This window comes from Thamnophis elegans, chromosome 10 (assembly GCF_009769535.1).
Source record: "Thamnophis elegans isolate rThaEle1 chromosome 10, rThaEle1.pri, whole genome shotgun sequence".
In the NCBI taxonomy this organism is placed as follows: Eukaryota; Metazoa; Chordata; class Lepidosauria; order Squamata; family Colubridae; genus Thamnophis; species Thamnophis elegans.
In genome coordinates this window covers 67,240,930-67,252,176 of record NC_045550.1, presented here as the reverse complement: position 1 = coordinate 67,252,176, position 11,247 = coordinate 67,240,930, and the positions used below count along the sequence as shown (strand labels likewise).

Sequence of the window (11,247 nt, the reverse complement as noted above, 5' to 3'; positions counted from 1 at the left end):
CAGTTTGTTATGTTGTATTTGTGTCTCTTGTGGTTTGTTGTGTTGAACCCAGCAGATCCACTCTCCCCTTAAAAACTTCCAGTATTGGAACATTCACAACTTTAATCAATCAATCAATCAATCAATCAATCAATCAGAATAGAGCTGGAAATCAATCCGTTTGTTGTGTTGTATTTGTTGTGTTTGTGTCTCTTGGGGTTTGTTGTGTTGAACCCAGCAGATCCAAGGGTGGAGGCAAAGGGATGTTCCTGGGAGATATCAATCAATCAATCAGCAGTCAGTAAGCCACTCAATCAATCAATCAATCAGAATAAAGCTGGAAAGCGACCCTGGAGATCTTTTGGTCCAGATTGATTGCTTGGTTCACTCTTTAGAAACCTCCAGTGATGAAGCTCTCATAACATCTGGAGGGAAGCTGTTCCGCTGTTCAAACCAGTGGTGGGTTCCTACCGGTTCGGTCTGGTTCGGCTGAACCGGTAGCGGCATGCTAGCCTGGTTTTGCAGAACTGGCTGGCCGCGCCTCTGAACTGGTTCCCCGGTCGCTGCAGTCTCTGCCGCCATCTTGTCTTGTAGTTCTGCGCATGCACAGAACAATTTCTATTGAACTGTGTAGGCGCCCGCGGTGTGCATCCAGTGCGCACGTGAAGCGCGCCCACGAGCAAACGGGCACTAACGCCGGCTAGAACCCACCTCTGGCTCAGACACTGCTTTTTCCCCTCTGAGAGATTCACCCCACAACTTTCTTCTCCCCGAGGCCCAGCCGTAGATTCCAGCTGCCAGGGAGCAAATGAATCTGCCCAGCGGGTACATTCGGTGCGGGAAGACTTCCGTTGGATCCTGCAAGTACCTGACCAGGATCTCACCATGAACTTCCAGAAGGTGAGGCTATTGGCCACCCCCTCTGCCCTCCCCATCCACCACCAAGAAGGGAGGTGATACACTTTATGATCCCAGTGAAGTGCACAAGGTTGACTCAGCCTTCCATCCTTCCGAGGTGGGTGAAATGAGGACCCGGATTGTTGTTGGGGGCAATATGCTGACTCTGTAAACCGCTTAGAGAGGGCTGAAAGCCCTATGAAGCGGTATATAAGTCTAACTGCTATAACTGCTATTGCTATAATTTCTGTGGCTAAGCGAGACAATTCTTTTTTTTAAATGATTTTTATTAAACAGGTTTTTTTTTTTTAAAAAAAGTCAATTTTTTAATTGCAATTTCCTCCTGTATAACATTTCCACCTCGGTATACTGTACATCAGGGCTGGGTTTCGACCGGTTCGCACCGGTCCCTGCGATCCGGTTGGTCGCCGAACCCGGAAGTAAGTAACTTCCGGGAACGGCGAAGCCCCCCCCCCGCGCCCGCGCGTGCCCGCACACCCGCTCCTTACCCGGTTTTTTCGAATTTCGCGCTTTCCACGCATGCGCAGTACGCCTGCACGATCCTCCAGGAGCAGCTGGAGCATCGCGCAGACGCTAGTACGCACGCACATGCCGCGTGCATGCGCGAGGATGGCGCATGCGTGTGCGAGGACGCCGCGTGCGTGCACGCGCGCGCCGCGTGCGTGCGTGAGGACGCCGCCAGCCTCGTTCCAACCGATCCGGTTGGAACGGGGCGAGAAACCCACCCCTGGTATACATCCATTGTAAATACACTTCTCCGCCCTTATTTCAGTTTCTCTTTGTCTATACATAGGATACTATAATATACCATATTTTTCGGAGTATAAAACGCACCTTTTTCCCCCAAAAAAGAGGCGGAAAATCTGGGTGCGTCTTATACACCGAATACAGCATTTTTTGCATCCCGAAGCCCCGCCCCCTTTACCATAATGGCTGTACATACCCTTATGGAGGCTTTCAGAGGTTTTCCTGGGGGCTGGGGAGGGCAGAAATGAGCAAAAAACGGGCCATTTTTGCCCCCCAGCCCCCAGCAGCACTCTATAAGCCTCCATAAGGCATGCAATTTTTTTTGACAAAAAACGGGCCCATTTTCACAAAAAACGGGCTGTTTTTGCTCATCTTGGGCCCCCCACACCCTAGGAGCACTTTGCAAGCCCCTCAAGGCTATTCATGCCTTTTAAAAAAAAAACGAGCCCATTTTCATGAAAAACAGTCTTTTTTGGAGGTTTGCAAAGTGCAAAAACTTTTTTTTTCTTTTTGGAAAGCTCTTTAACTGATTGATGAGAATTACATTGATCAAGTGCTGTGCCAGCAAAAACACCTACCTATCTATTTATTTCTCTATTTCTCTCTCTCTATCCCTCTACCTACCTACCTACCTACCTACACACTCTCTCTCCCTACCTACCTACTGTATCTCTCTCTCTCTCTCTCTTTCTATCTCTTTCTCTCTCTATCCCTTTATCCACCTACCTAACTACACTTTCTCTCTCCCTACCTACCTACTGTATTTCTCTCTCTCTCCTCTCTTTCTCTCTCTCTCTATCTATTTCTATCTCTTTCTCTCTCTATCCCTTTATCTACCTACCTACCTACCTACCTACCTACCTACCTACCTACCTACCTACCTACCTATTTCTCTCTCTCTCTCTCTTTCTATCTATCTCTTTCTCTCTCTATCCCTTTATCCACCTACCTAACTACACTTTCTCTCTCCCTACCCACCTACTGTATTTCTCTCTCTCTCTCTCTCTCTCTCTTTCTCTCTCTCTCTATCTATTTCTATCTCTTTCTCTCTCTATCCCTTTATCTACCTACCTACCTACCTATTTCTCTCTCTCTCTTTCTATCTCTTTCTCTCTCTATTCCTTTATCCACCTACCTAACTACACTTTCTCTCTCCCTACCTACCTACTGTATTTCTCTCTCTCTCTTTCTATCTCTTTCTCTCTCTATCCCTTTATCCACCTACCTAACTACACTTTCTCTCTCCCTACCTACCTACTGTATTTCTCTCTCTCTCTCTCTCCTCTCTCTCTCTCTCTTTCTATCTCTTTCTCTCTCTATCCCTTTATCTACCTACCTACCTAACTAAAACCAGCCCTACGAGCAAACCGGAAGTACATTTCTGAACTTCTGGTTTGCCTGTAGGGCTGGTTTTTCGTGCTCCGGAGGCTTCAGGGAAGCGCCTGAAACCTCCGGAGGGCCTCTGGGACAGCGAGGGAGGCTGTTTTTGCCCTCCCAGGGTTCCTATAAAGCCTCTGGAACCTGGGGAGGGCAAAAAAAGCATGGCAAAAATGGGGAGGGGCTGGTCATGCCTGCATGCGCGCTGGGGTCTTGCGTATAGCACTATGGGTGTGGTACGCCCACGCATGCCCCCCCCCCTGTGCTCCCCCTGCTTTTGGCATGCGAGCCAAAAAAGTTTTGCCATCACTGGCCTATATATTGTACAGAAGCTGAGGTAAAGTTACAGAGGCCAAACCAGCTCTTATATACAGTTCAGCAAATGTAAGCCACACCCAGACACCAAACTGTCTCTTAGGGCCCCATACAAACAAATACTATGTTTCACTATTCAAACAGTCTCCATTGGCTGACTTGTTAACATGTCTATTCCAGTCTATGAACATACTCTGACAAGATTTTGATTCTATGCCTCTGTTTATACAACCCAGGATTGTGCTAGATTTTTTTTTAGTTACTGGCCTCCTGCTCTCTCTTCTCCCGTGTTCCCCCAGATCCTGGTGGACTTGTCCTCCAAGAACGCCAAGGGCCTCTACCGAGCTCACATCCAAGCCATTGTTGGACAGAAGGCCACCAGCTTCTCTGGCCTGGTGGGCCTGGAGCAGGACTCTCTCTACCGGAGCATGCCTGAAATCATCGCTCTCGCCTTGGGGACTCTGAAGACCTGAGGGCACTGCCAGGAAGGCCAAACCAGGGGACGTTCGGCCAAGCAAGCCCGGAAGGCAGAAGGCCATGGACATTCCGGAAAACAAGGCTGACTCCCGAGGAGACCTGGCTGCTGGAAATGGAGGGGTCTAGAACAGGGGCCGGCAACCTTAAACATTCAAAGAGCCAGAAAGGTTCTAACCAGATGCCCCACTATTCAATTCTGGAGCTGACCGGAAGTCTGGTTCCTCCATCATAGAGTCTCCTCCTAATACGGCATCCTTTTTCCTCTACCTGTCCTAACTGAAAGCCCTATCAATTGTGGAGCTGACCGGAAAACCCGCTCCTTGCCATAGAGTCTCCTTCTGGCGTGCTGTGCTCCCCCCCCCCCAACTCCTCGCAAAATTGTGGCGTCGACCGGCGACAGGGAGCCACAGCAGAGGGATGAAAGAGCCACATGCAGCTCCAGAGCCATGGGTTACCGGCCCCTGGTCTAGGGATATCTGCCTGTTCTTCAGGATGGGACCTCAGGATGTTCTCTTCAGGATGGGACCTCAGGATGTTAGTTGAGGTGGTAACCAAGAACTTCCTTCCAATGCCTTTAGATCAGCGTCTGTCAGCCTTGGGAACTTTAAGATGTCTGGACTTGAACTCAAGAGTCGCTGGGAGAAATAAATTTCATAAATTATTATTATTATTAACAACTGCCAGATGTTTATGGAGATTCTCAGTCATCCAGGTCCTGGTTGTCCCAAAAGGGCTTTTTTTTTTTTTAAGAGGCAACTGGACTTTCTGGTTTTTCTTTTGAAGACATTTCGCTTCTCCTCTAAGAAGCTTCTTCAGCTCTGACTGGATGGTGGGGAAGGGAAGGATTGATACTCCTTGGAGACAGCTGGTCATTTGCCTCCATTTAGAGCAATGGTGGGATTCAAATAATTTACCAACCAGTTCTCTCCCCTAATGACCAGCTGGGTAGGCAGGGCTCGGTGGTTCATGTGATCATGTGGGCGTGGCCAAGTCAATGTCACTCAGGTCGATGGGCACTTCACCTTAGTTGTTACAATGGTAATAAGGGTTAACTGGAGAGGCAGTTTCTGAAAGCAGGTCAATAAAGATTAGGCTGGAAACAACACCAGAATGTTTCCTTCCTGGTTTCCTTACAGGATTAGCCCTGCAAAGTGGGAAAAACAAAAGATTTCTTCCAACAACTGGTTTTCCGAACTGCTTAGAAAGTTAATAACTGGTTCTCCCGAATAGGTGCGAACTGGCTGAATCCCACTCTTGATTTTGAGGGTCGTTGAGGCCACTTGGAGGTTTGTCTGTGTCTTCAGGGTCACTTGAGTGGTGCAAATGGGTGTGGAGCAGTGGTGGGATTCAAATCTTTTTTCTGTGGGCGGGCTTGGTGGGCATTGGCTTGGTGGGCGTAGCTTGGTGGGCGTGGCAGTGGAACATTACTGCAAAATCCCTATTCCCTCCCAAAAAGAAGCAAGAAAAGAAGACCCAGCCGATCAGCTGGGATGCCGATCAGCTGGGACTCGGGAGGCAGAGAATAGATGGGGCCGGGGCTAGAGGTGGATTCCTACTGGTTCAGACCGGTTTGGTGACCTGGTTGCTGGAACCGGCAGTGACCCAGGCCAGCCACCTCCTATGGGAACGCCATCTTGATTTTCAGTTCTGTTGATGCCGTAATGCCAGGAGCAATCCATCCCTGGGCGGGGCCAGTCAGTAGTTGGTTCTCCAAACGACTCCAAATTTCCACTACCAGTTGACAAGAACCGGTCAGAACCGGCTGAATATCACTTCTGGTGTGAAGAATTGGAGAATCGGGGAATTGCTGAAAGGACTGTGCTGCAGACTGGAGATAGATGATATCGTATCCCCTCCTCCTCCTCTGTTGAGAGAGGGCTGTTCAGTTTTGACATATAATTGGCCTCTTTGACCAGCTGTCTGGAAGGAGTATAAATCACGAGTCGCTTTTTTTCAATGCAACTGTTACTTCGAACAAATGGATGTAAATCAAGGACTACAGTAAAGCATTTTCTGCGTTTGCAGGATACGTTGCCCCCTAACCTGATCAAAACAGGCTGAAGTCCCACAGCGTGACACAGAGACAGGTGCACATGCCAAAATGCAAGATGCGGGTGTCAGGGTTTCAAATATCATCCAAAAGTAAATCAGAGTCCAAGGCAAAATGTTGCTCAAAGTTCCAAGTTATGAAGAGAGCCATGTTGGCACATCTGGGAAAAGCCGAATCTGAAAGCTTCCCGGTTTTCCCCACCCAGTTGAAAGTTCAAGATCTTTCCCCCCACACCCACCAGTCCATCCCATGGTCCAATCTCCCACTGCCATGCTGGCAGCTTCCACACATCCAGTTCCGGTCAGGTGCAGAGGTGCAAAGACAAAGGATGACCTTCTTTTTCTAGAAAGAATGTTGTTATGGCTACATATGATCTAACTCTGTACAATCCCTCCTCCCATTTTCCCACCATAGAAAATGCATAGCAGAATAATAGAAAGTGTGGCAGGCCAAAGATCCGAAAGAAAAGATGGCTGCAGGCCTGACGGGGCTTCAAGGGTGCCATCACAGGCCACCATCTTGAATTGTTTGAGCCTCAGTGAACCTTAAGTACGCTCAGTATGTTGGATGGATGGAGTCACCCAGGTTTTCTTTGAACCCAATAAGACTTGTGTGAACGCTGTTACCTAACCATAAGCTAAGTCACATGGCTAATCAGCCGCATTTTAATACTGATGTGGGCTATCCCTAGGAAGGCGTCAGCTTTGACGAAAATAACGGAATACCATACAGGTAGTCCTCAACTTACAACCACATTTGAGCCCCAAATTTCTGTTGCTAAATGGAACATTTGCTAAGTGAGCTTAGTCCCATTTTGCGACAGTCTATTATGAATAGACGAGAAGGTGGAACATCAGGCCACCAAATCTGGAGCCACGTAGGACCTTAAAGGATACGCAAGAATTTATTGTCAAGATTCCAAGTAATACATCCATAGCAAACAAAACTCTGAGGCAGGTAGATTCCTCAAAGAATAGTTTTATTGGATATATCATATTGGCACAGTTCTGGTGAAAACCGAGACTGAATATTCCCGCAGTATTCACCCAACTAAAAGATTTTTCTCCTTTTCCCCAAACAGTCACATGGTCCAATCAATGTGCCACCTGGTTGCCTGGTAGCTTCTCTCTATGACTACCTATGGGAATGTCCTTGGTTCTCAAGAGAAAGTATTTTGTTTTGGCTACAAAGGCCCAGCTATCTCTATTTCCCCCTCCCTATCCTTCTTCTCTGATACTTCCAGCGTTGGAGCATTCACAACTTCTGGAGGCAAGTTGTTCCACTGATTAATTGTTCTCCACTGTCAGGAAATTTCTCCTTAGTTCTAGGTTGCTTCTCTCCTTGGTTAGTTTCCATCCATTCCTTCTCGTCCTGCCTTCTGGTGCTTTGGAGAATAGGTCTACTCAAGCTGAGTGTCAGGGTTCCAAATAGCATCCAAAAATAAAAGTATTGCTCAAAGTTCCAATTTATTAAGAGATAAATAAATTTGGCACATCTGGGGAAACCAATCTCCCACTGCCCTGCTGGCAGTTCCATCCATCCAGTTCCGGTCAGGTGCAGAAATGCAGAGACAAAGGATGACCTTGGCTTTCTAGAAAGAATGTTGTTATGGCTACATAGAATCTAACTCCGTACAATCCCCCCCCCCCCCCATTTTCCCACCATAGAAAATACATAGTAGAATAATAGAAAGTTTGGCAGGCCAAAAATCCACAAGAAAAGATGGCTGCAGGCCTGACACTGAGGCTATGGGGTGAGACCATCTGCTAAGATTTTGACCCAATCTAGTTCAGCATGTTGTGTGAACGCATGGAATGTGGAGCAGACAGGCCAGCTCGGCCAGCTGCCAAAAACCAAAATTCCTTCTTGATTTCAGAGAGGAAGTTAGGACCTGGATGCCAGTCTCTTGTTTCCCAAGCTGGCTCGTAATTCTCCCTTCCCCCGAGCTGCCAGCTGCTCTTGTCCGTCCGCATTCCCAAATTAAGCTTGCTTCTAGCCCAGTCAGACACGCACAGAGGCAGCCGAAGGACGGGGAGCAGTCCACCCGAAGCCAAGATGGACAATCGGAAACTTCAACTCATTCTGCTTTGCGCGCTGGCCTTGCCAGGTAAGATGCCCTCAAAAACCCACCTGAAACCTAGGATGCGGGCACCGATACAACCCTAATGAAAAACTCTGCAACATTTTGCAAACGGAGAACAACAAAGCTTTAGAAAAGTCCCGTGTTTGGCACTTGTGAATCGCAGAAACAGCCTATTTAGGAAGCCACAGTTCTGAAAGTTGGGGATTTTATTATCAGGGAGAGTCATCAGCAAAAAAAGTCTTCCTGGCCTACATTTTTTAGGGAATGCGGGGTGCAATTTGAGATTCAGGAAGGATTTGCGTTGAGACGTACGCAGTTTTTCTTGACTGATTTGTGTGCAAAAATGTGGGGTAGGTCTCCCCCAATTCTTGGCATTTCCTTGTAGAAAAAAAACAGTTGCACTCTAGGGGTGGGTGGATCGTGGTGGGTGGGCTCCATTTTTACATGTCGGACCTTCCCATCTTCTTCCGTAATTCCTCCTCTGCTTGCCGTCCCACATGCACAACAACTGTTTTGTGCGCTTGTGTGTCTTTGTGTCACCTTGCCCTCAGAAGGTGTGGGGGCTGCGTCACTGGAAGTTTTCAACAAGAGACCAACAGCCATTTGTCTGAAATGATATGGGGTCTCCTGCTTGAGCAGGAGGCTGGACTAGAAGACCTCCAAGGTCCCTTAGGAGTAAGGATGACGTGACAGCAGTCTTCCGATATTTGAGGGGCTGCCCCAAAGACGAGGGGATCAACCTATTCCCTAAAACTCCCAAAGGCAGGACAGGAGACAATGGATGGAAACTAATCGAGGAGAGAAGCAACCTAGAACTGCGGAGAAATTTCCTGACAGTGAGGACAATGGGACAGTGGGACAATTTCCCTCCAGAAGTTGTAGGTGCTCCATCACTGGAGGTTTTAAAGATAAAAATGGACAACCGCTTGTCTTTTTTTAAAATATAAATTATTATTATTATTATTATTATTATTATTATTATTATTATTATTTACATAGACAACACATAAACAGAACAATAAAAAAACATCATCAAATAGAGCATGTCGTTTGGTTACAGGTGTTTTAACATGCATATTCTCGAATAACATTTACCATCTCAGATTTTTCATCTAGTATAACTAAATACCTCACTTTCATTGTACAGTATATTTTCAATTACAGTATTATTATTTTTTCCAATAAATCATAATTCCCTTACATTCTTGATTAACTATTTGATAACAGTATACCTTTATATAATCCCCATGTGATAGCAAAAAAAATTTTTTTTTTACCAACCATTTATATTTGTATATCACTATTTTCAACTATGCATAATTCTACCAATCAACTATCAGGTATGCTTATGTTCATTATTATCCTTGTACATCATACATTCAAACAAAGATGTTATTCCTTCATTTTTCAACAAAATATTCTAAATAGTCACTACGTATATATACCAATTTTCAATTATTCCCTTATTAAAATTATTTATCAACAATATATCATTGTAATATGTCCTTAATGTTATAATTATATCACCAATCCTCTATCAAGTATACATAAAATCATTATTATCCTTATCCTTTTTAAAACAAAAAAAAATATTCTAAAGTATTCAATTCATAGATATATCAGTTTTTCATTGTATCATTGTAACCGCTTTTCTGAAGTGCGGTGATGGCTAAACTTTTTGCCATTGCGTGCCAAAAGCGAGGGGGAGGGCAGGGGAGGGTTGCGCATGGGCGTGCCCACACCCATAATTCTATGCCCGCAACCCCCCCCCCCGCGTACATGCGCACGCAACCCCCACCCTCCCCTCTGCTTTTTGAGCATAATGGACCCATTTTTTTTGCCCTCCCCAGGCTCCAGGGGCTTCCTAGGAACCTGGGAAGGGCGAAAATGGTCTCCCTTGCCCTCCCCGGAGGGAGAAAAACGGCCCAACGCACAAACTGGAAGTCCGTTCCCGAACTTCCGGTTTGTGCGTTGGGTAGTTTTTTTTTAAGGGAAGCCTCCGGAGGGCGAAAAACACCTGAAAATGAAGGCTGAACTCTGCATGCTGGAGTTGACAGGGCAACGCCTGGTGTGCCTTAACAAATGGCTCTGCGTACCACAGGTGGCACGCGTGCCGTAGGTTCGCCCTCACGGGTATATAGGGTCTCCTGCTTGAGCAGGGGGTTGGACTAGAAGACCTCCAGGGTCCCTTGTGGCTTAGACCAGGGGCCTCCAACTTTGGCAACTTTAAGCCTGGTGGACTTCAACTCCCAGAATTCCACAGCCAGCTTTGCCCATCTCCGAATAGGCCAGGGCCTGGTAGTGGGTCACGGCCCAGAGGTTGGTGACTTCTCCTTTAGACACAACCAAAAGACAAGAAGACACAGAAGGAAGTTTCTTTGCAAGCAAAGCACGGCTCATGTCCGGAAACCTGGAAAGGCCGTGGTGGCATAGTGGCAGGGCACATTGTTGGCAACCGGGAAGCGTCCGGTGGAAACGGATCAAGTGACAAGCAAGTGAGGAGGGAAGCTCGACACTGAGATCCATCTGGGAAGAACGTCCCTTCAGATCTTAACTGAAAAAAAAAAGAATGGCAGAGTTGAAAGGGACTTTGTGGGGTCATCCAGTCCAACCCGCTCCTCAAACAGGAAACCCTATGTACCATCTCTGACAAACGGCCGTTCAGTCTCTTCTTTAAAGCTTCCAGTGATGGAGCATTCACAACTTCTGAAGGCAAATTGTTCCACTGGATGTTTGTCGGGATATTTCTCCTCAGTTCTAAGTTGCTTCTCTCCTTGATTAGTTCCCACCCATTGCTTCTTGTCCTGCCCTCAGATGCTTTGGAGAATAGCTTGATTCCATCTTCTTTGTGGCAACCCCTGAGATATTGGAAGACTGCTATCCTGTCTCTCCTGGTCCTTCTTTTCATTAAATGAGACATCCCCAGTTCCTGCAACCGTTCTTCACATGTTTTAGCCTCCAGTCCCCTAATCATCTTAATTGTTTATAATTTTATAATTGATTATGCTGTTTATAGTTAATTAATTGGGATGCATGGCAACTGACTCATATACAGTATATGTAGAATAGAATAGAATAGAATAGAATAGCATAGAATAGAATAGAATAGAATAGAATAGCATAGCATAGCATAGCATAGAATAGCATAGAATAGAATAGCATAGCATAGAGTAGCATAGCATTGAATAGCATAGCATAGCATAGCATAGAATAGAATAGCATAGAATAGCATAGAATAGAATAGAGTAGCATAGCATAGAATAGCATAGAATAGAATAGCATAGAGTAGAATAAAGTAGCA

General features: G+C 46.3%; 1 protein-coding gene across 1 annotated transcript in view; it reads left to right on the top strand.

The window, feature by feature from the left end:
* Positions 1 to 7,918: 7,918 nt before the first annotated feature.
* The window catches only part of CHRND (cholinergic receptor nicotinic delta subunit), a 28,419-nt gene continuing 25,090 nt past the window's right edge, over positions 7,919 to 11,247 (top strand). Inside the window, exon 1 of the mRNA XM_032225850.1 lies at positions 7,919 to 7,970. Coding sequence (XP_032081741.1) covers positions 7,919 to 7,970 — 52 coding nt within the window. The remainder of the gene's footprint in view (positions 7,971 to 11,247) is intronic.